Source organism: Recurvomyces mirabilis, assembly GCF_035927965.1.
Source record: "Recurvomyces mirabilis strain CCFEE 5264 chromosome Unknown scaffold_20, whole genome shotgun sequence".
NCBI classification, from domain to species: domain Eukaryota; kingdom Fungi; phylum Ascomycota; class Dothideomycetes; order Mycosphaerellales; family Teratosphaeriaceae; genus Recurvomyces; species Recurvomyces mirabilis.
Genome location: NW_027041954.1, coordinates 121045 through 144107, shown reverse-complemented (window position 1 = coordinate 144107; position 23063 = coordinate 121045). Strand labels below are relative to the sequence as shown.

Sequence of the window (23063 nt, the reverse complement as noted above, 5' to 3'; positions counted from 1 at the left end):
CAGGCTCAAGGCGTGTTGCGAACTGCCTCTTTCGATTCTTCTCATCGCCTGACAAGCGTTGATCACTCTGGTAGATGAGTTACACTGCACCACGAGATGAGACAAAGAAACACTGCTGGCCGGATCCCATACTTCAACATCATAGGGTCAACAGACCTAAGACCTATCCCTGTCTCCAAATTGCAACTGCTGTAGCACGTGCATCAGTCGTAAGGGGTATTATCCCGCCATAGCAGCCTAGATAATGCCCTATCGCCCATCATCCACAATTTCTACATCAATATCTCCATATCTTCAGACTTTCCCACATTTCCAGCCGTCCGAACCAATCCCTCGACACATGCACTCACACTCCAAGCCAATTCCGAAAGCACGATGACCAAGCACTCCGCCGCCGTGCTCGCTGCCATGGCTGATGGTGAGTTGTGGGCTCTCCATACCATCCGCAGCCAGGAGAAGATGGGCTCGCCTTCCTCCAGCCCTGTCACATCCTGTAGGAAGGTGACTATCAGAGCAGATGGCAGTATCGAACTCCTGCTTCTCGACGAAATTCTCGACTCCAGTGTAGCCCAGCAGAAGACCATGGTATCAGAGCCGGTGTAGAAGGCGGTGTAGAGATTATCGTATTTCACGTAGGGTGTAGCAGGCGGAGTACACCACAAGGGTTCTCCGCCGCATCACAGGGACATTGGTGGTGTGACAGATTCGGACAATTCTTAGTGACGCTCAAGACGCTCTCAAAGAGGCGTCACGGGTATGGCACAAGATGGGATGATCAATTCGAAGACGTGATAGCTACATGTACCTCATCCACACACATCGCCTCATCCTCATAGCCACGAACAACGAACGCATAACAGCGCCGAGCATATCTCCCTACCCACCGTCATCATTCTGGCCAGCAAGCTCAAATATCAACAAAAATCCTCAACATGTACACCATCATTCGTCCATCCATGCATTCTTTCCATGCCATCTGTCAAAACATATAACACCATACATCATCATAAAAAGTGCTTCGCAAACCCGCATTCAAATCTCCAAAAAGCAAATCGCCACCCATCGGTCTGAAACATCGTTGCTGTAAATCATCATTCTTGCGCCACACGCCACGCAGTAATGGTATCGTGAAAAGCATAAGGTCAAGACCAAGGCCGTGATTTGCGCGATCGTCGTTCGTGAAGTACGTGTATCGTTTTGTCGTGGCAGCCGTGACTCTGGGTCTCGGAAAGTAGCTGCGTTGTGTTTCGATATTGTGTGTCGCTCGTTCATGTGAGCGATGTAGAGTGTAGTGTGATTACAAAAGGAAATGGTTGCTGTTCTGGTCTTCTTCGTCATTGCGTCTTCGCGCTTTCGTACTTCGTGTATATCTCTGGTAGATCGTGTAGACTCATGCCTTCAGCCATGCGGCAGCAATATGCGCATCGGATAGCGGTGGCAGCTTCGCATCGTCGTCTTCCTCGTCTTCGTGTTCTGATACTTCGTCTTCGTTCTTGTACTCATGTGTCGGGTTATGTTGATCGTGATCATGATTATCGGTGTGCTCGGCACAAGTGCCTTCGCATCTCTCATTCGTGTTACTGTCGTCAAGCACTTCATACCTGATAGCGGACCCCTAGTTCGCACGGATGACGAGCTTGCTCAGGAACTTGTTGCTCAAGGAGTCGAAGTCATCGCGGTCGAATTTGGCCGTCGAGCGCTCCCTTAGGTATTTCTCTGTGGAAGTAATCAGTATACATTCATTACTGAGGCAGATCAAGTAACAGATCGACTCACCGTGCTTGTTAATATGCCCCTTGACTTCAGTCAGCGCCTCGCAAACCGCCACATCCGAATTGAGAAGGTGATGATGCTTCCTAGTATCCCACTCCTGAAGACCAGGCAGCTTGGTGGAGATAGCCTGGAACAGACCGACAATGACACCCACAGGTGTGGTCTCCATATCTTCACAGAATTTGTTGACAGCCTTCTCGTCCGGTACGCGGTAGTGGCAATCGAATTGCATCTCCTCCCAGATCGCAAGTAGGATGGCAGCCAGCATGAAGATGGTTGGCCAGTTCTTGAGCTTGTCACCAGAGTACACGGAGCTGTATAGTGATGACAGTTCCTCAAGGATGTCCTTCTGCAGCTCTCGCCACATGTCAGCTAGCGCGCACTTGACCTGGAAGTTGATCATGACGGGCGCGACAGTCTTGCCGGCGAACCTGGACTCAGAGTCCTCAACCTTGCCGGGTAGCTGCTCCTCTTCTGACAGACCTTCAACCATAGTCACGTGGAGTGTAAGGTTGTAAGCAAGTACAAGCTTGAGTGCCTTGCGCACAGATGGCGTGTTGGCCTTGAGGTTGTAGCGGTAGGCTGTCTTTAGGATCTCGGTGATGAATTTTGTTCCCTCAAAGTACTCGTCAACGAAGGACTCGAAGCCATTATCAAGATGACGGTCAAGGTACTCGGATAGGAGACTGGTGCTGACACCTTCCATACCAGCGGACAATTTGGCGGTGTTGAGCTCGAAAGACTTTGGTGTGCCAGGAGCGGCCTCGATCCAGTCGACACCGAAGCACTTGTCATCGCGAACGAAGACCTCGCGTGCGTTGATGGGAAGGTAATGGCCATAGCCGTGAGTGATGTACAGTGTACGCTCACTGCTACTGAAGCCTTTGATGTTGCCAACGGAAAAGCCGAGGCTGACATGGCGTTCGTAATCCGCCTTCCAGTCCTTCATGAAGTAGCCAATGTCCTTGATGTCCATGCGTGTACAAGGCACTTGCCATAACCTGGCATGGCTTGGTCGGCAGCCACCACACGGTTCACCCTTGTCGCAAGTTTTCTTCAAGAACTTGCATCTTAGGCAAGCACGAAGTTTGCGGATCTCGTGGGCTTGCTGGCGCTGCTCTGGTCGGAGAGGACCACGTCTTCGGCCGACCTTTTTCTCAGTGGTAGCATCCTTGCGTGTGCTGTGCGCTACCTTCTTGATGACAGCTTTGGTAGTCTTGCCATTATTGTCGACGGGTGACTTGCGTCGTCGAAGTGGCGGTGAGAGAGGACCAGATGACGTAGGCGAAGTTGACGTTGAGCCAGAAGAGCGGTATCCTGATGCCATGGCGGTAATCGGGCTGACAGGGTGCGATGAAGTGGGCGAGGTGTACTGTTGTTGAGCAGGTACGGGAAGGCCATGAGCATGTTGTACATATTGCGCGTCGAGCCATTCTGTGCCGTGGAAGTCATGCGGTGAGTGGAGTGGCCAAGGCGGTATCTCCTCATAACTGCCTGACAACTCAGCTGAGCCCGGATCATCTGATGACGATGAGTCAGAGCTGGTCCTGATGTGTAGACTCTGGCTAGGATTTGAGACGGTACCGGCGAAGGAGTCGATGGATTGTCTGTTCGGGTTGAAGTTGACCATTGACCATTCGTTATCTGACACGGACTGAATCTCGAGAATAGTGCCGGTCGGTGAGCTGCCAGGTATGCTCGAGTGCACGGACTCAGCCGCGTGTTGGTTTAGTGCTGCTTGATTCAGTGTCATGGCGAAGGCATTGTCGTTCTGATAGTCATTAAGTGGGTACACGAGTGTATTCATTGACTCCATAGGTCCAGCCATGGCGATGAAGTTGGACGGATCCATACCAGCAGTGACAGCATAGTTGCCTGCCGATGTAATAGGCATGAAGTCAACTGGCGATGCCTGGAGTTGAGCGCCGAACGATGTCTGTGCATAGGTGTTCAGGTTCAGCGGGGTGCTAGCCTGGGCAGTGTATTGCTGCTGATGTTGCTGCTGTTGCGCCTGTTGTGCTTGTGCTACCTGCTGTAGTTGCATTTGCCAGTCACTTGGCAGAAGACCAAAGTATGTCGGATCCAAATCACCCATTTGCATGGTCATAGGCTGCTGGGTCTGGCTACTTGCTGGCCTCGAAACATGCTGATGAGGCTGCTGTACATGCTGTTGATTCTGAGTAGGAGGCATATACATGTTATTGTGGTGCGGTTGGGACATGTCCTCGAGGGTCATCGGCGGCCAGGTAGCCTGGTGTTGCTGATGGTGGTGCGGGTGAGGGTTGTGGTGATGTTGGTGGTGATTACTCGAGGCGTGGTGAATAGGCTGGTCCAGGTAGGAGATCGGGTAGGATGCGGTGCGCTGCTGAGGCTGCTGGTAATCTCCCGTCTCGAAGCTGAGCAGCTGGTCGTCGTAGGGAATCTGGTCCATGGCTGCGGTGCATAGGCGATACAGTAATCAAATACGGTATGCTGCTGACTGCGATCTTCGTCTCTTCGCAAAGGCTAAAGGGAAGTGCAGGGTGGTTTCGATAGCGAGAATTAGGTCGCGGTGGGGATGGCGCAGCGCCTTCACCGCACAGGAGGTGATGAGGTCGGTGAGTAGGGTGGTGAGAGCATCAAGGAAAGACGAAGCCCACATCCTGCCCAGGTCGGGCTGTGGGAGATGTGTGTGTGTGAAGTGGGGCAGAGGAGAGAGCGGTGAAGACTGCGGGCCGGCGAAAACTAGTCTTAGCGCTTATCATGCAGCGTAGTGCGACCGCAACATGAAGGCTTCAAGAGTCGGTATCAGTGCGAATTTGCACTATATACAATGTTATGCCTGTCAGCCAGCATAGCCAGTGTCAACAAACGTGCGCGATCGTGTATCAACCCTCGCTGAACGAATGGGATGTACCACTCTTCGTGCCTCCCACCTGCACACCACGAGACCCTGTTTCCGAGTGAGAAGTGGGGCGACTTTTCGACCACGCCATTTGGCGTGCGGCTCGACTCGCGACACAGCGGGCGGTGAGAGTGCAAGACGCAAGAGATCTTCTTCGGCGGAACTGGTTGGATCTTGACATGCATGACAACAATGCACGCCATACATGCCTCTTCGACGATCATCGACAGTGCTCCATAATAATTGAATAGCTCTGACCCATTTGGAAGTAGGGTAGCACCGACAGTAGTAGCCGGCTGTACAGAGCAGCATCAACCTATCCATTATTTCCCACTTTCAAGCACATCCAATGCTCAGGCGCCGAGAGCGTGCACGACCAACACGTGCAACCGCCAGAGACATCACGAGTTGACTCAGCGCCAATGGCTTCGAGCTGTGCGTGTCACGCTACCGCCACCTTGCCTGCACGCGGCGGCTGACACCGACCTCATAAATATGTCTCACGTCCTTTCATGCTTCGGTGTTTCTGCTGGCCCTGCCGACGACAGCTTCGCATCAGGTGAAGGCTGTAACCACGGTTGTCCCGTGATATAAACTGCTCGTACAAGTCTCCACGATGAACGAACACTATCCCCCGCCAAAGGTCTCCGTATATGCTCGCGCAATGGTCTGTAGCATGATCGGAGGTCATCTGGATACGGCGAGCTCGAGCGCCTACATTTTGCCTATTGCGGCCGACAAAGCATCATACCGGCGGTGAAGTACAAGCATGGGTACAGCTGTTATTCCTTGCTTCGGCGCTCTACACAAGCTTCATCTCCTGCCACTCACATGCTTTGTCCGTAGCGTCTACCCATCGGCTAGCCTCGTAGCGGTCGTTTTTCTCGCCATAATGAAGCATACCTAGTCGCACAAAGGCATCCGGATTGCAAACAGACCTCGCTACCACAAGGAATTTCTTTCTACGGAACACCTCGAGCAGAAACACTTCGCCGCATCGCGATGTCGATATGGCCTCTTCGTCTACGACATCGGAAGCGGGGATGCGAATCTGCAGCGTTGCGACAGGAGAGCCAGCTGACGTGACTTCAGCAACAGAGCCATCGAGAACCAGACGACCACTCTGACCCATGACTTCCAGGGTGGTGAGGGTCGGACCAACTGCTGTCATGTGGTTCCTGCCACCGTCCTGCAATATAGGGTCGGCTTGTGTCAACATCGTCTGATGCCGCTCTCCTTGAACGTGAAGCATGACAGCACAGACTCGGGCTCTTAGGACGATGTGACCACTTTTCACAGCACCAAACGAATTCGTGGTTCCGGCTACGCATTCTGCGGATGTGACTTGAGCGGATGGTGTGTCGCCTGGACCCCGTAGCTCGTAAACGCCGGTGTGGATTATGCTTGCATTGCTAGAAGCCCAGCTCCAGGACGGTGCTACATAGCCGTGTTCTGTTGGCCAGTAGAGCTTGGTCCGTGTGTCAATCTCCCAACATAACTGCTCGATAAGTCGGTCGGTATCCAGATGGCCGGCCAGATATGGACGCTGTGTCGCTTGGCACACAACAGCCGCAAGTGTTGATATCGCAGGGAGATAGTCTGCAGGCTTACTTATTGACCTGCCGGCGTATTCCTTCACAGCACGCCACCAGAATAGCTCGGCCACCTCCGGACTTTCGAACCATTGTTGAATCGGACTGCCGTCGAGGACGATAGGCTGTAAAGAAATCCCCGTCCGGTAGCCTCGTGTGTTGTAGATAGAGATATCTTCTGCTTGTCTATGGGCCGGCGTGGTGCATCACAGCGCACTCCTTGCCGACACTGCCATACGGTCTCGTGAGAGGTGAAAGTGAGGCACCGGCGCGCCATGAGTCGTTCCTGGAAGGTCCACGAGCGCTGCGACACTGGCTCGGCGAGAGGCGGCGATCTGAAGTCGGAGGAGCGTCCGAGCCCATGTAGAGGCGTCCTCCGGATCTGGACAAACGGCTCCTCTGCGTCGCTAATGAGGCAATCGTACCACATGTGACCCAAGCCGCGAGATGAGCGAGGCTCGAATAGGCCCTCGTATGGGCTGTGACCCATGGCGGCCACGATGACGAAACGCGCATTGCCGTAGATGGATCCCATCCCACGTATCTCGCGATCACGATGTTCGTCGTCGTCTTGAACAATACATAAAGAGTCGATCCAGAGATGGCGTATCTGCATCACGCTTAGAAGCCGCATGACACCCCGATACAAAAGCGGCAAATCCTTGATGCGAGGCAACAGCTTTGAGTCCTGTAATCTTGCCTTCGTAAGGATCGGGATCTCAGCCTTGCCCCAGCAGTAAGAAAGAGCGACGTAGCCTTCGTCCACCAAGTGACCGGGCACGAGTTGAATGTGCTCGTCGGACGTCCCCGTCACTTCGAGGAGACGAGCTGGTCGGACTCCGTTTGCCGGTGCATTGCAGAGTGCGTGCTGCGACTCGCAGTCCACAAGCCATGACCGGTATCTTGCAGCTACATCTAGTGTCAACGTGGTGCTGTGCTCGCCCAAGTCCTGATCGAGTGGGAACGATTGCAAGACACCTAGCCAATCTGCTATATCGTAGGACGCTATCTCCACGCCAGGCTTGACGCGGAACTGGACTTCTTCTAGGGTGCCCTCTGCGCAAGCCCACGAGGAGTGACGATCCGTCCGATCGTTTGAGCTGAACACCGTGGCGCCGTACCAAGCATGGTCTCCGCCATCACTCGACTGCATCTGAGATCCGTCTTGAAGCTTGCAGTAGCAGACCGAAGTAAGCAATTGTAGTAGAAGAGCACAACATTTGCAGCCGCCTGCACTGGCAGCGACGACTTCGTCGACGAAAATCCTGCTTGCACCTGCAAAAGTATGTTCGTGATGTGAGCATGGCCAGGGGCATCGTGCGATTGTTTTGCCTTCGTTGTCGCTGCAAGCAGTCTCGGATGCTACATAGCTGTGGCCGGGCCGGTGGCGTCGCTGTAGCGGTCCACGAAGCACTTTGCGTTGGTTCATCCTATGCCGGGTCCTTGCATACCGTATGAATGGAGCTTAGATTTAGTACGCTAGCCTACGATTTAGGGAGGAAAGTCGATCATCGTGTATGGTCCACCAGTAATTGCACAAACCCCCACCCAGCCGGCATGCCCACTGCAGTCACAGGGTATCTTTGAATGGCCAGCAGTAGAAAGGAGCATTTCCTGGAGTGAAGCGAAGCGAAGCGCATTACCGGGCGTCCAAAGCGCCGCACCGTGACGTAGTCAGGGCCACGATCATGTAAGAAGAGGTAAGACGAAGTCCGAGTCATACATATGCACTCCTCGCCTTATCCTACAGCACTCTCCGGGTTCTATACATGATCATCTGTACGCCCAGCGAGAACGCCCTCGCCATGCAATTATGCCACTTTGCCTTTCGCGACATCAACAACCAACTCCATCCAATGCATCGGTATACATCCAGACATGACTACCTACTCAATGCATAACGCTCATCCTCCAAGCATCAATCCCTTCCCTCTTCTGCTTGTCTAGCCCCTCATCCATCATACCGCCCGGCACGCCATACTGCCCAGGCATGCCATATCCATAAGCAGTCATAGCAGGCACGCCAGCCCCATAGCCTCCCATAGGCTGCTGATAAGCGGCCATGGGGTTCATCACCCCCTGTTGCTGATACTGCGGCATCCCATACCCCACCATTCCAGCCGTAGGCGAAGCGAAATATCCTCCCTGCTGACCCATGGGCATGCCAAAACCAGGTGTAGAATAGCTCGTCTGCATAGTTGATGGGCTATAGACGCCGCCGAGGCCATTGTTGTACACCCCATTTGCGAAGCCACCACTAGGAGCTCGCGCGCCGCTACTCCCTTGCATGCCTAGGAGACCAGCGTGGCTTCCCACCCTATCCGCACCTCCGAGCACACCAATACCAGGCCGTCCTGTCTCGACCAAAGGTCTCTCAAGACCATAGTAGCTCGAGCTCCGGACGTTGGTTCGGAGGATATCATTCCTTTGCTTGGCTTGCGCGACAGCGGAGGAGTGGAGAAGTGTTCCCTCGACTGGGACGTGCATCTTAGCCGCTGCTCGTGTGCCTACAGGGTTGGAAGCCAGGAGTTTGTTCAAGCCTGATCGGGCTTCGACATCCTTTGCGCGTTGGAGGCGGGCACGACGTTGACCAAGTGTCTCTTCTTCTGCCTCTGCTTCCTGCTCTGGCTCGGCACCGGCTACAGCTTGCTCCTCAACAGCTGCCGCAGTGGTCGCAATATCTTTACCTCTACTGCCTGGCTTGCTTCCGGGTTTACTGCCTGCACCTGCAGCACCATCAAGAGGGCCGAATTGACTGAGGACGTCGTCTGTGAATGTGCTGAGTGGTCTTTCTCCAGTCTTAGGCACAGTGTCTGAGATTGCCGTCTCCAAAGCATCTTTTGTCCTCAGCTTCCTGATGCGGTCCGCTAAAGTCTCGCCTGCTTCCTCGCCATCGTCTTTTTCGGCAGGCTCGTCAGGCTGACCAGCAAGATGTAATTGACTACCTCCCATCATTCCCGCGGCTCCAGCCTTCTGTAGCGCGCGCTCCGCTCTGCCAAATGATGGTGGAAGCCCTAGCATTCTGTTTCGTCTCGAAGAAAGCGGCTCCGAATCCTCCATCTGCCTCTTTTCCATAAGGCCGAGTGGCCGATCCCAGTCTTTTCCATCTCCCATCTGCCGCTTCCCGTTCATCAGGCCATCTTTACCCTGGAACAGCATACCTAGCGGAACGTCCTCGTCATTTGCTTCTTCCTCGACATTCGTCTGTGCCGTGCCTTCCCATGCTAACGGCACACGAGTCTTCTTGCGTTTGTTGCGGGTGATCTCTTCTACAGCATCAAGCTGTAGGAGAGTGCTATGCATACCGTTCGGATAGTGTGTAGCAGCCGTCCTGTTCCTCGATTTCTGCTGCGCTTTCCGGACCTGCAGCTCAGCTAGGAGGGTCGAAGGTTGGACGTACGTCGCCTCGCCTCCCTCTTCTGGCACCTCGTCTGTAGTTTCTTCATCCTTGAAGTCCTCATCGATCTGCCTGCCGTCGCTCAACACGCGTCGGCTATGCGACGTAGGCGGACGAGATGTCGTGGCGTTGTCCATATACGCGTCTGTATGCTCCTCCCCCTCCTCCGCCCTCGCATTGTGGGCACGAGAGATAAGTCCAGACGAAAAATCAGGCTCTGATATCTCGTTCCCAGGCGTTCTCACAGCTTCAGTATGTCTGTCCATCTCATCTCCAAGACTCATCTGGCTCCTCCTCTTCTTCAGTCTGTTACCTCCCTCATTATAGTCGCCAAGCAAGATGCTACTCGTCCTGCTATTCCTCCTCTCAGCCAGATCATCGAGCTCCATCGCACTGCTGTTTCTCCTCAACAAATTCCCAAAACTACTTCGCCGTCTCGCCTTCGTAGCTTTCTTGTCTGCCTCCACCTCCGCCGCAGTCGTCATGACAGAGCCAAGCGTAGCTGTGCTCTGTCGCTTCCTGACCTTCTGCTGGAATTCAGGCGCATACGTGCTCTTCCTCACATCGCCAGCAAATGGATGATCCGTGAATGCACTGACGGGCGCTGTAGCGGAAGCAGCCAATATGCTGTCCAGAGTGGCTACAGCGGATTCATTCTTGACCTGAACGTCTTGAGGTTGAGATTGGTGATCAAAGAATATGCTGGCGCGGAGTTGTGGAGGTAGGTTCTGGAGATTCTGCATGCTCATACGTTGGTTGAGAGCGCTGCGTGGGTGGACGCCATGCGGGCTCACTGGCTGGATAAAGGTTGCTGAGCCTTGGCTACGGGGACCGGAGTCTGGTCTTGCTACGGGATCGGAGGTCTGGCGCTGGTGAGTCGATTCGTCACTCCTGTGAGTTCCGCTTCTGGATGGATCGTTTGCGAAGTCCAAGGCTGGGATCCATGGTGCTGAGGCTCTTGCAGCCGGTGCTATTTGTCCGAGTACCTGCGATCTCCTTTGCGCTTGGACGCTTGCAGATGGTAGTTGTGACAGCCTCTTGGGCAAATTGAGCATTCGCGGGACAGGAGCAGGGTAGTATACCATACCGTCTCCTGGTGGTGGTTGGGTGTAAGAGATTGGGCGTGCTCGTGGTGTGCGAAGCATAGAGGCTGCCGCGATAGACATTCCACCAGAAGAAGTGCGGGCTGAGACCCTTCTGATCTCGTTGCCGTCTTCGTCCAGCTCGATAAATTCATCGGTTTCGGGGGAGAAGTGTACGCCATCGAAGTCCTTGAACGCTAGCTGTGCTTCGACGAATGTATCTTGTGATCTTGGCTTGCGAAGTAGCATGTCTGGAACCTCATCATCTTCGTCGTCAAGCTTGGTAGGAGAGGGCGGCACGTAATCCAGCTGTTGCTCGATCTGACTGGCGATTTGATCGTACTGCCTATCAAAGGAATTTCCAGATGGTTCCCGCGAGTGTTCGTTGCCGGTAGTCGAGGCGCTGTGAACGGACATAGTCGGTGCTAATGGTGAGTCGAGTGGTCGCCCTTCCTGAACAGGTTCAACCATCTGAGCAAGTCTCGATGAACTCGCGACAGAAGCTTTTCGTGGCGCCGAAGCATGTGACCTTCCACTCGCAGATGTTTGCGAGCCTGCAGGTGATCCGACGAAGCCGTTAGGACTGTAGCCACCCCATCTCGCTGCTCCGTTGACATCCACGATTCCGCTCCCTCCAACACCATTACTGTTCGTCCGACTCCTCATCCTCTCCAATTCACTTCCACCAACAAACCCTCCAGTCCCAGTAACAGCAACATCACCCTGATGACTACTCTGCAACGAACTCCTCCGACTCCTCTCCTTCTGCTCCTCGTTCATCCTCCTTATTTCTTCCCCAATATCACTACCTCCTTGGCTCAGATCCTCCGCCACCTGCTCCAGATTCTGAATATTGCGAGAATACGTCCTCTGCAAGCCCACCGAAGGCCGATGTTCCGAAGAGAACGAGGAACTGGAATGCCTCAAGGGCTGGACTGATGTGAGCGTGACCATGATCGCCGAAAGCCAACCAGACGGGCTGTTCGGGTGGCCACTAGCGATTCGGCCAATAGCGGACTAGCAGTACCATTTCTCGTCAACAATCAGACTATGTACAGAATAATTCACAGTACAAAACACATCGCTCGCTCGTGAACAAAACAGTGTCAAACAAGACATATGATTATTAGAGCGTCACACGAGACAAAACATCGGCTGCAAATGCCCAAACATTCCAGTCGCGACTCCACTCTACTATCAACGACTATCTCCAACAGAAAGTGTAACGGCTTCTGTACCGCGCTGAACGGGCCAATCCTTGTTACTACACTTCCCTCGGAGCACAGAAGCTGCTCCGCTATCTTCCGTATGATGATGGTTGTGGAATGTCAATCTTACTGCGCTCACTCTACTACCAACACGAACGATAGCAGTCAGCCTCACTGGTAGGAAATCAATAGTTCGGGCTACTGCGAGTAAGCGAGGGAGATGTTGTGTATCCCTCCAACGTCTGTGGTCGTCGGCCTTATCAGTGTTGGGAACGTTTTGTGTTGGATGTGCCAGACAGGCCGCATGGACGCTTTTGAGTGCTCCGGAAGTGGAGCCGTGAAACCATTGGACTGGGATGTTTTGTGACAGGCTATCAGATCAGGGGTGATATCGTCTGGCTTGCCTCGCACTTTATGCTCTTCGACAGCTACGGCATATCGTTCTCACAACCATCTGACCTGCCAGGTGGAGTCGATATGACAGCTCTTGACCGTTGGTATGGCGTCGATGGCGTGCGAGAAGCTTTTTCATGCTAGAACAAGATAGATCGTTAAACCGATGTTCGAACGTTCATCGCGTGACCAACAAATGGAAAGGAAGGGAGCTCTTGCATCCTGGCTCCCAATCTGGAAAGCAAGCAGACGACCACAAGCGCATGTACTCATGAACCTTTTGTATATCAGGACATCACAAGCTACTGGCTCTGTACTGGACATCAAGCACAAACGTATCGAGATTAGGGTCTTGTTGAATCGGAACGGAGGTATTTCAAACGGCATTCACTGCAGGCCATGCAGAGTAGCTCAGACGAGGGTAACTCACTGACAGCACGTTGCCTCATACAGTTCAAGCAGAGTCATACAGTGTCATCTTGACCTTGTCATGGAGGATTCCACGGCTTAACATTCAGAGAGGTGGGTGGTAAGAGCACTCTAGAGCAAGTCACTAGCCAGACCAGGTACAATTAACACGATCTTGAGATGCATGTAGCGGGATATTCGCATTGCCTCGTGCAGTCGACAGCTAGACTCGAAATGTTTTTGATCTCCAGGCCGCTCATGGGTAGCGGACTGATCTCGATAGACGCCCGTGATCGACATAATCTCAAGCTGGATACCAGGTCGGAGGTACCAGGCGAGTGTTCCTGACAGACACTTCGAGCCTGACATAAGGATCGACAGCTGTACAGGCTGAGAAATGGTAGAGTTGACGAAGGATACCGACGACGGTCCAGCGGATCTAATTGTGGGAGCGAACAGACTTTCTGATACTTAGTAAACCCTGTCCAGTGAAGGCAGAATCAACGTAAAGACAGATGGATGATGACTGCCCCGAAGTGTTATGTCAAATCCAGTAGGCATGCAATGCGCGCATCGAGCTGTATGAGTCTCCAGCAGAACGGTTTCCTGATGTGTCAGCAGATCAGGTTGGCCAGGAGTCGATTGGGGTCATCGCTGTCGAGATGAAGTAATTGAGTCTGACGATATCGTCGTCAAGCACTCTCGTGTCTTGCTTGCGGGTGCCGAGAGCGTGAAGGTAATTATTGGAGGGTTGGCCGCAACGGAAGGCTTGGCATTATAGAGCTAGGCGGCCGGCTAATCCCGTCCTCCGTACTCCAACAGATTATTTTCGTGCACTCCACTATCTGCTGTCCAACATCGTTTCTGTACACACACGATCACGAAAGCATTTTCCGACAGCACCTCGACGACATGCTGATGATGGTATCAGTGGAGACCCCAAAGATGCCAGGATGACGAGATGTGGTCCAATACGCCCCTCGGACTGTGGTGTCTCCAGCACCTTGACATCATAAGCACAAGCACCCAGCACTTGTTGCTCGACTGGAGCCCGACCTCGCATTTCGCGGAAAGCATACCCGAGACTCGACTTGCGCAGGACTGAGCTTGCGAGTCCGCTTCTTGGCTTCCGCGCCTTGCCTCGATTCCACGAGATGGTATGTCACACTCACCTAAAAAAGCTCTCACCCTCCCCGAGCTTCCGTTACCCTGATGATATAAGCAATACCGCAATCAAACTAGAGTTTTTGACCTCTCTAAAGAGGATTGATACCATTTGCTACGTCAGTCTGATCACGTTGACTTTGGAACAGTTCTACCTCGGACAGTGAAAACCGAGAACAGCTCGCTGATAGCACTTCCAGATTCAAGAGCTGCATGCTCGGCACTCCCTCGTGAAGATGGTACCACCATCATTCCATTGGCAAATTGGCTGCAACGATGTATGACCCGCACAGAGGTGCTCAAGCCACCCCCAGACCTCTTGGTACGTTCTCGGCATCTCTTCCTCTTTGCTACATGTTATGATGATTTATTATTTTTATACGCAAAATGGAATTACCGACTGAGGCCTTCGGGTCACTGGTGACAACTTACGGCTATTTCTGATCTATCCTCCTATGCTCAACATTCGTCTTCAGATTATTTCCGAAACAATGGCTGACTTGAGTGTGTGCAGTTTAAAGAGCGTCTGTACCATCTCCAGCACGACGGGACATCCTCGAGCCCATCGTAGGCAACGCTCGTCTGGCTTAGCCAACGGGCTCGAGCCATGCAGAGTTCATCTACTCCGAGACTCGGTCGCGGTTGGTATACCTCCATGTTGTAGGAAGCCGCTGATCTCATTCGATCAAGACATCTGGGGTCTATGGTAAGCCATCACTTCTGCCCATAAACCCGACTACTCCATTACATGATGACACGGCACTGGGCTCCGATTACCACATGAGCCGATTTGCCATTCTGTGACAGGCCTAGAAAACCTCGTCCACTGATCCTCACTTTCTTCTTCGCACTACTCCTCCATCTAGTCCACATTGTCAGGAACTGACCTCGAATAGTTCCCAGACCAACATGCCATCAGGACACACTTCTTTGCCTGGCCATTACGGTAAGCGTGGTCTACATTTTCCTAACCTTCTTCCGCACCTTGCTCTGATGAGGTCTTGATGACGAGTCTGATCTGGCCTGGCCAATGCAGACACCATCTTTTATTTAACCATTCATGCCAAACTGATTTCAGCATTCACAACTATCATTTCTCCACCTTGCTACTTCGTTCTTGGTCATGCGCTGACCATGATTAGGGCCAGTCTTGCAGATATATCAGGACTAGCTGAGTGTACCAAAACCATCAATTCTGCCGGGCGACGATTTTATTCGACGTAAGTATCGTGTTCCTCCCACCTTCCGTGCTGCAAAGATGATACACAACTCAATGACAAGCATATGTCCAAGCTGCCGTGACAAGTGGCGAAGACGAATTTGACTAACCAAGTCTGATCCTCTATCTCGCGCTCATCCTCCTATGAAAATGCAAGGCGTCAAACCACAGTGCTGACATCCCGTAGGTGCCTAAACGCGCTGTCAGACACTATTGTTGGATTTCTTCAGGGCGACATATCATGAAGACGGCATTCCTTCTCCACAATCATGGTGTGCTTGGGAAAGGTATTCACTGGCCCTTCCTCCTCCCCCATCCAAGCACAATGATGATATTTTTCATTATCTCACGACGGTCGACATAGCGACAAGTTCGCATTGATGAGATGGCCTTTGACAAGGCCTTTTGAAACTGATACCTTCCTACCACATCGCTGCACTCGAATTTCATCGCGCACGTTGTAGTGCTGTTGCTGACAAGCAGTTTCAGATCACCTGCACGTCTGGCATGACTCGACCTTACCTATCATTGCGAACTTGCACTTATCGGTCGGCTGACAAGATGCCTCCCGCACACAAGCTAGTCACAAATATGTATTCAAGATAGAACAAAGTCATCAGTTCAAGTTAGCATTCTAAAACTAGCCAGCACAATTCCCTAGCAATTCGAAGCGCCGAAACACCAACGCTGCATCAAGTATAGTCGCCGCACGCCATTGGAGCCGCGAGATCCCACATCCAAACGCCCCTGTTCCAAATCCCGCAATTCATCCTCACCCAGCACTGTCAAGAACTCATCCCAAGCAAATACTCAAAAACCCCTCGCGATCTATCCCGCCCTCCCCTCTCACATCAAACTCATCAATCATGGCTTGCAACTCCTCCTCCTGTAACCCCTCCCCAAGTTCCCTCGCCACCCGCCTCAAATCCTCCACGTCTATCCTCCCCTTCCCCTCCGCATCAAAGAGCTCGAACGCTCGCAGGATCTCCTCCTCCGGTTTCCGCGCGAGGATTTTCGAGGCCGCGATGTGTTGGAAGGCGGCGTGGCCGAGGAGTAAGCGGCTGGGACCTGTGAACGAGGGGCGGTCGCGGTCGGTCGGGTGGTTGCGATGGGAAGAGGAAGGGTTTTGTTGGGTGAGGATTGAGGCCGGGACGCCGTGGATTTGGAGGAGGGTGAGGATTTCGGATTTGGGGAGGTCGAAGCCCAGGGCTTTAAGGGCGACTTTGAGTTCGTGGTAATCTATGTGGGCGTCTTTGTCGAGGTCGAAGAGGGAGAACTGGATGATATCAGATTAGCCAATGTCTCTCACCGAGTCAGACCTGTCGTCTGGGTCGCTCCGATGGGATTACGCACAGCTTCGTTGACTTCCTCCCTTTGCTCTTCACTCAGCTGCTCTACTATTCCTCTCTCTTCCGCCTCTCGTCGTTCACGCTCCGCTCGTTCTTGTCGTTCTCGTTCCAGGCGCTGCGCTTCACGTTGTTGTTGCGTCGCGGCTGCTGCTGTGCTTGTGCCTCCTCCTAGTCCTCCGGCCGGGTTGTGTTGCTGTTGCTGTGGTTGCGGTGCGCCGAAGGGTGTTTGTCCCCCGCCGTAGGGTGTTGTGCCGAACGTGTTGGCGCCGGGGGTGCGACCTAGGCCCGAGGTGTAGGGTCTGGAGGGGGCGAAAGGTTGGTGGCTTGTTGATGCTGCCATTGTGGTCTGTCCTTGTCTCGAGTCGCGGATGACACTTGAGCGCTTGGGTAATGTTCACCTCCAGTGTCCCAGGCAGCTGTGTTCTCCGAGATGTTGTAGTCGTAGACGTCGCGCGATATGAGTGGAGTCGAGTCAAGGCGCAATGGTTGTTGTATCTGTGCTATACTACATGAAGGCGAGGCGCGTGTCTTGCTGTGAGACGCGTTTTGCGGTTCACGGCTTCATTCCGCACTCATCTTTCGTGCCTTCCTTCTCTCTGGTTTCCGCCTCGCTTCACCTGATTCTCCTTCATGCATGCTGAAGTGAATGCTTTTCCGCGATCGTGATCTTAGAATCTATACGGTGAACACTGGGGCTCGGCTGGTCGATGGAGCGGATGACAACGGACCATGCTTCACACTTCGTCATCTAGACCATCTTGTTCTGCTCTAGAGATGTATAGCAGACGCCATACAGTGACAATTCTCTGGTAGCTGCTTAGTCTTTGCTCCGGGGATACGAGCGCCTTCGTGGTCATGCGGCACATCGTGGACGAGCGTGGCCAAAGGGTCAAGGTGTTGATGCCGGAGGATGAATAGGAAGCACCATTCTGCGAGTAGCTAGATATAATTGATGCTATGCTTAAGGCCAACGACTACACTTCCGTCAATCTGGCAAGATCCCAGCGGCTCACGTTGCCTTCCAAGGCTACTACGGATACATTGAATCTAGCCAGCGAGTGAAAGTGTGCTATTGAATATATCTTCTCTGGCCCATCCTAGATCTATCATATCAACGCAAGTAAGCGATCACCTCGCACCAGACCCCCACCACCCCATCCATAAGCCCTCTCCAACCTCCTACCAAACCGTCTAGCAGTCCTATAAGCCAACTTCCCATTACGATGCGGCTCACGAACCTGTATACCCCTCGCCGCATCCAACCTTATCGGCTGAAGTTGCCACTCACTACCATAGAGCTTCTCGACCAGGAAGCCTGACCGCACTCATAGCATGCAGAGAGTCGGTCAGCGGTACTTCACCGGGTGTGGCGGAGATATATGGGGTGTAGAAGAGTGTACGGAAGACTTTCAGGGCGCGAGCGTCGAGTTTGAATGTGGACAGGATTCTCTCCTTAAACTCTGGCAAGATCAAACCATTGCCCGGCTGCGAGGCCTTGTGGCTAATAAAGTCTTAAATTACCTGATCGTTGTCGTCCCAAGAGACCAGCCCGCCACAGTGCTGCGTACTCGTTCTTCCTGAGAAGTACATTGTGTATACATTCAAGAATGGCGGGAAGACAGCGGTAGAGACAAATGCCAGGTGAGCGGCCTGCAACGGCAACCGTGTTAGGCATGTTGAATCCTCGTGCGTTCAAAAAGGGTGTCAGTGTTCTCCACGTCGAAAGGTCCTCCTGATTGATGTAAGGTCACTAAAAGTCATCTCGATGTCGAGTGTCAGCTTGTCGCTGCATCTTGGTCTCCTTTCGAAACCCGACGTAGACTGTGCGATGCGTGGAGCCATTGTGTTCGACCAGGCAGCGGGAAGCAGCTTCAGCCGTTAGGCTTTCGTTTCCTCAACTCAGCGCTTCCGAATGGTCATCTCATGTCGCCGTACAGCGCCGTTCAGGGTAGCCCAGTCCTCGAAGATGTCGTCTGTGTGTCTGAGTGCTTGACGTCCGACCTCGTTCGCAGTACCCATAGTAAGCATCGGCGGCCCACCGGGACGCGTAACCGTATCCATTGCAGGAAACATGCTCTCGGGATCATTGTAGTCGATGTTGGCTGCGGAATCTACAGGCATGTCCTCCATCATCCTCTGGATGTGCTCTGGCGGACTCACTGAATCCCACTTGGGATCAGGTCGTACTTTCATGGTGCTGCTCGGTGTTTGGCAGTGTAAATAAGGATTGGATGCACGAAAGAACAGTATTAGACGATTAGACGAAGTGTCAGGAGGTCAAGCATCTATTACCATGCGGACAGCTGTCGTACACTTCAGCTTCCCCACCGCTCCGTCTTTGACGCAGCTTACTGAATCTGGATAGAAGTGCATGTCGTCAAGTCTGGGATGCAGAGTGTCACAAAATCTGTGATAGAGCAGATGCTCCTGAGGACTTACCAGGGCTGTGGTTGAGGTGCATCGGTCCGTGTTTGCTCCGAGCCGCGGCCGCCCGGAGCGTCGTCATTGGCTCAGTTTTTCGAGGTCAAGAAACGCTTGCGTTGCAGCTGTGGCAGGACACATCGAAGACTGGAAGAAGGATTCGGACCATGTTATTCGCCTTGCCACTAGCTAGGCAGCTGCTTCTACCATACAAGTGATCCCTAGCTCACTCACTGCTTCCACGTGAAATACAGTCATCTGACCCTTCATTATTATCACGATTCCAACCCACGTTCACGATCAACATAAAGAAACACAATGGCAATCACGCGAGGCGCTTCCCTGCGTCGCTGGATCATGAACCTACCACCTGTCGACTGGGCCCTTCATCAGCTCCGCGAACTTCTGATCAATACTCTAAAATGCGGTCCAATACCTCAACATATAGCCTTCGTAATGGACGGCAATCGTCGTTACGCTCGTACGCATAAGCTCGAAACAGTGGAAGGCCACCACCTAGGTTTCGAAGCCCTCGCTCGCATACTGGAGGTCTGCTACAAGTCAGGAGTGAAAGTCGTGACAATTTACGCATTCAGCATTGAGAATTTTAAGCGAAGCAAGTACGAGGTTGACGGGCTTATGGATATGGCCAAGACGAAGCTTGTGCAGATGTCACAGCATGGAGAGCTATTTGATCGGTATGGAGCTTCTGTGCGGATACTTGGAGACAAGAGTCTCGTGCGGGAGGATGTGCTGGAGCAAGTGGATCGAGCGGTGGAAATGACAAGGCATAACGACCAGGCTGTGTTGAACGTCTGTTTCCCATACACCAGTCGGGAGGAGATTACCAGGAGTATCCGAGAAACGGTGGCAGAGTTCAGTACGGCCACGCAGAGACCCAGGGGCCAACGAGGCTTTAGTGAGACTCATGTTCTGCGGAATCTAAGAAGGAGACAATTGAGCAGCGTGGCGGAAGAAGACAAACCTGACAAAGAGAGGATGTTGGATCTGCTAGATCATGGACAGGAAGTGGATAGTTCGGAGATGTCTGATCAAGATCTGGACGCTTCGTCGACGCTCCAAGTGGAAAGCTCACAAACCTCGCATTCACCTTCACCTACACTAAAGCCACTAGCCGGTGACAACTCGAGCTCAGAGCGGAATCGACAACATTATCCAGACCCAGAGACCTTGACAGAAGATCATCTGGACAAGAACACATACACATTTCCAGCACCTCCATTGGACCTTTTAGTACGCACGTCTGGTGTGTCTAGGTTGTCAGATTTCATGCTCTGGCAATGCCATGAAGAGACCGAGATCAAGTTCCTCGACTGCTTGTGGCCAGAATTCGACCTCTATCAGTTCTTGCCTACTCTACTGGAATGGCAGTGGAGGCAAAGGAGAGAGGCAGCAGAAGAGAGTAAGGCGGGTAATTCATTGCGAGTACTGTAGTGATCTCGGACGAGTAGTTCTTTCGAAGCAGTGGCACGGCGGTGATCTTGTTGTCTGCAAAGCGTGGTGTTGTGGTGTTCCTAGATATCCAACTTCTCAATGTGACCTATGGCTGTACAATATCGATTTCCTGTTTCGTGCAGCGAATCCAAGTCAACGAGTATCAGCGCTACCTAGATCCTTACTCTACCGTCGTGAGTACATCACATTGATTGATCTACGAGTGTTCTATGTTCAGCCGTTGGGTATATGGTGTTAACAAACAGATCCTTACGCCACACTTGACGCCACACGGGCTGTATAAACTTCACACTTCATGAGACAGCTTCAAAGTTAGATCCCTCTCACATGCAAGGACTTGGCCAGCAACACAATAGAGTTCATCATGGCGTCACTGAACGAGCACAGCTTCCACAATCTACGTAAGTCGTGCCTTGTGTTGTGGCTGCAGCATACATATGGATGTTAACACCACCTTACGCCATACCACACATCAGCACTCTGAACTATACGATTAACAAAATGTCAGTCGCCGTCCCCGACCACATGCGCGCCAGCCAGTGGACCTACAGTCACGGCGGCATCGACAAAAACCTCAAGCTCAACCCCAAGGCCTCACTACCCAAGAATGCCAAGTCCTTGCGAGCCGGACAGACACTGGTGAAGGTCGCCTACGCATGTCCGAACCCGATCGACTACAAACTGGCCGACAATGTTCCCTTCATATTCAGCAAACCCGCCACGCCATGTCTGGACTACTCTGGCATCGTGGTGGAGAGCAAGCTCGGCCATCTCAAGACTGGCGAACTGGTGTTTGGCAAGACTGAACCTCCTTCTTGCGGCGCGTTGGGCGAGTATATCGTCGTTGGCAAAGAGGGTTGTGTTCCCGTGCCCAACGACGTGTCACTCAAGGATGCAGCTTGTGTGGGTGTTGTCGGCTTGACAGCCTACCAATGCATCGTCCCCTACGCCAAGAAAGGAGACAAGGTCTTCATTAATGGTGGCAGCGGCGGAACAGGCACTTTCATGATCCAGATCGCCAAAGCTGTAGGCTGCCACGTCACGACCACATGTTCGGGCCCGAACGTTGAATTGTGCAAATCTCTTGGGGCGGATGAAGTGGTCGACTACAAAACCACCGACATCCTCAAGAAACTCACTTCTTCTGGACACAACTATGACCTGATAGTCGACACTGTGTTCGCCACACCGGCCCTCTATTGGAATGCCCACAAGTACCTCAAGCCGACAACCGGCCGCTTCGTCACCATCGCCGGTACACCCTCAATCTCATTCATCATAGACTTCCTCAAAGTCTTGGTCTGGCCCTCTGTTCTAGGCGGTGGGCAAAGGACATTCACGTTTGTGACCGCAAATACCAACCCGACACACTATGCCGAGATCGCGAAGTGGATGGAAGAGGGCAAAGTGAAGGCTGTGATAGAGAAGGAGTTTGAGCTTGAAGATGCAGATAAGGCTTTCGCGCATCTGAAGAGTGGGAGGACGAAAGGGAAGGTTGTTGTAAAGGTTTGTGAGGAGGAGCCTACGAGGCCGGAGTGAAATTAGACTGTTATGGGTCGATAGCGAGGTGTCCCGGTATTGAACATGATATACAGTCTATTTACGATCCTCTAATTACCTTCCTCATCACCCTGCTCCTCCTTCTCCTCGGGCCACAGGATCCATGAAAGCACGACCCCAAACTTCATCCCTACAGCCACGTACAGCAGACCCGAGAAGCCTGGTCCGCTTTTCACAAGCGGACCAGCAGCCACTGCGCCTCCGAGATAGAATATGATTGCTGCAAGTCGGCGGTTCCTTGTGGCATTTGCGAACGGACCCGCCAATAACCCCGGATCGCCCATGAAGTCACTATACAATGATGTGAGTACCACAGTAGGCAGGCCATTCCAGCCCAAGATCCTACTGGCCGCTACTTTGCCAGAAGCCTGGAAGGCAAGGAGAGATATAGGTATGAGATCTGTCCACGGAAAGCCAGGATCTTCGGGTATTGTCGAGGTTGAGAATGACAGACTGACGGGTGAGCCGGAGACGCTGCGGTTGCCTACCAGGATGGCTGCGATCAAAGTTACGGCTGCTTGGACAAGGAACGAGAAGGCGAAGGCCCAGCGTTTCCTTTCGCCGACGAAGCGGTGGAAGTTGGAGAAGACGAGAGCGCCGAGGAGGTAGGCGAGGATGGAAGTCAAGGACTTTGCCCAGGCGTATTTTGGCTGTTGGGCTGGCAGATTCGAGACGCCTAGGGCGGCGAAGATGGTGTTTCCTGTCTGGAGTATGCATGAGCTATCTGTCCATCTCGTGAACTCAATCTGTAGAAGTAGTGTAGATTTACCTGCATACTCATGAAACAAGTATATGCATTATAAGCGCCACTATCTATCATCCCACTCACGCCGAAGCAGAAGATGAGGACGAGGTCGGTATAGCGCGTTGTGATTTTCGTATTGAGGTACTCTGACCAGGATCTCGAGGCAACGTTGTTGTTGTTGCGATTCCGAGACTTCTTGACGCCGTGAGGATTGGCGAGGAAGGACTCATAGTGCCTTGTCGGTGTTCGGAGCAGAGGTTCTTCTTGTTCGTGGGATGAGTTGGCCACTGGATCATCATTTGGTGGAGACATCGTGTGGTTTGCTGTGCTCTCTCCTGCCGGGCGTCACATCCAGGAGTCCAGCCTACTTGTTATGTCTAAAATATTATTTA

At 52.7% G+C, this 23063-nt stretch overlaps 7 protein-coding genes across 7 annotated transcripts; 2 read left to right on the top strand and 5 right to left on the bottom strand.

The window, feature by feature from the left end:
* Window positions 1–375: 375 nt before the first annotated feature.
* On the top strand, window positions 376–603 carry LTS14_007306 (uncharacterized protein; the record flags this gene model as incomplete). Its single annotated transcript, XM_064839998.1, has 1 exon — window positions 376–603. One exon carries the CDS (start codon window positions 376–378, stop codon window positions 601–603), a length of 228 nt encoding a protein of 75 aa, XP_064692319.1.
* A 787-nt stretch (window positions 604–1390) lies between these two features.
* LTS14_007305 (uncharacterized protein) lies at window positions 1391–4204 on the bottom strand (the record flags this gene model as incomplete). Its single annotated transcript, XM_064839997.1, has 3 exons — window positions 1391–1593; window positions 1627–1716; window positions 1777–4204. The coding sequence occupies 3 exons, from the start codon at window positions 4202–4204 to the stop codon at window positions 1391–1393; spliced, it is 2721 nt and encodes a 906-aa protein (XP_064692318.1).
* Window positions 4205–5459: 1255 nt separating this feature from the next.
* LTS14_007304 (uncharacterized protein) lies at window positions 5460–7402 on the bottom strand (the record flags this gene model as incomplete). Its single annotated transcript, XM_064839996.1, has 2 exons — window positions 5460–6374; window positions 6488–7402. 2 exons carry the CDS (start codon window positions 7400–7402, stop codon window positions 5460–5462), a joined length of 1830 nt encoding a protein of 609 aa, XP_064692317.1.
* Window positions 7403–8139: 737 nt separating this feature from the next.
* LTS14_007303 (uncharacterized protein) lies at window positions 8140–11682 on the bottom strand (the record flags this gene model as incomplete). Its single annotated transcript, XM_064839995.1, has 1 exon — window positions 8140–11682. One exon carries the CDS (start codon window positions 11680–11682, stop codon window positions 8140–8142), a length of 3543 nt encoding a protein of 1180 aa, XP_064692316.1.
* A 4231-nt stretch (window positions 11683–15913) lies between these two features.
* CDC31 (Calcium-binding component of the spindle pole body (SPB) half-bridge) lies at window positions 15914–16809 on the bottom strand (the record flags this gene model as incomplete). The annotated part of the gene is made up of 2 exons (XM_064839994.1): window positions 15914–16396; window positions 16474–16809. 2 exons carry the CDS (start codon window positions 16807–16809, stop codon window positions 15914–15916), a joined length of 819 nt encoding a protein of 272 aa, XP_064692315.1.
* A 2399-nt stretch (window positions 16810–19208) lies between these two features.
* On the top strand, window positions 19209–21905 carry RER2 (cis-prenyltransferase; the record flags this gene model as incomplete). Its single annotated transcript, XM_064839993.1, has 2 exons — window positions 19209–20313; window positions 20875–21905. The coding sequence occupies 2 exons, from the start codon at window positions 19209–19211 to the stop codon at window positions 21903–21905; spliced, it is 2136 nt and encodes a 711-aa protein (XP_064692314.1).
* A 71-nt stretch (window positions 21906–21976) lies between these two features.
* On the bottom strand, window positions 21977–22983 carry LTS14_007300 (uncharacterized protein; the record flags this gene model as incomplete). Its single annotated transcript, XM_064839992.1, has 2 exons — window positions 21977–22630; window positions 22756–22983. The coding sequence occupies 2 exons, from the start codon at window positions 22981–22983 to the stop codon at window positions 21977–21979; spliced, it is 882 nt and encodes a 293-aa protein (XP_064692313.1).
* Window positions 22984–23063: the final 80 nt, after the last annotated feature.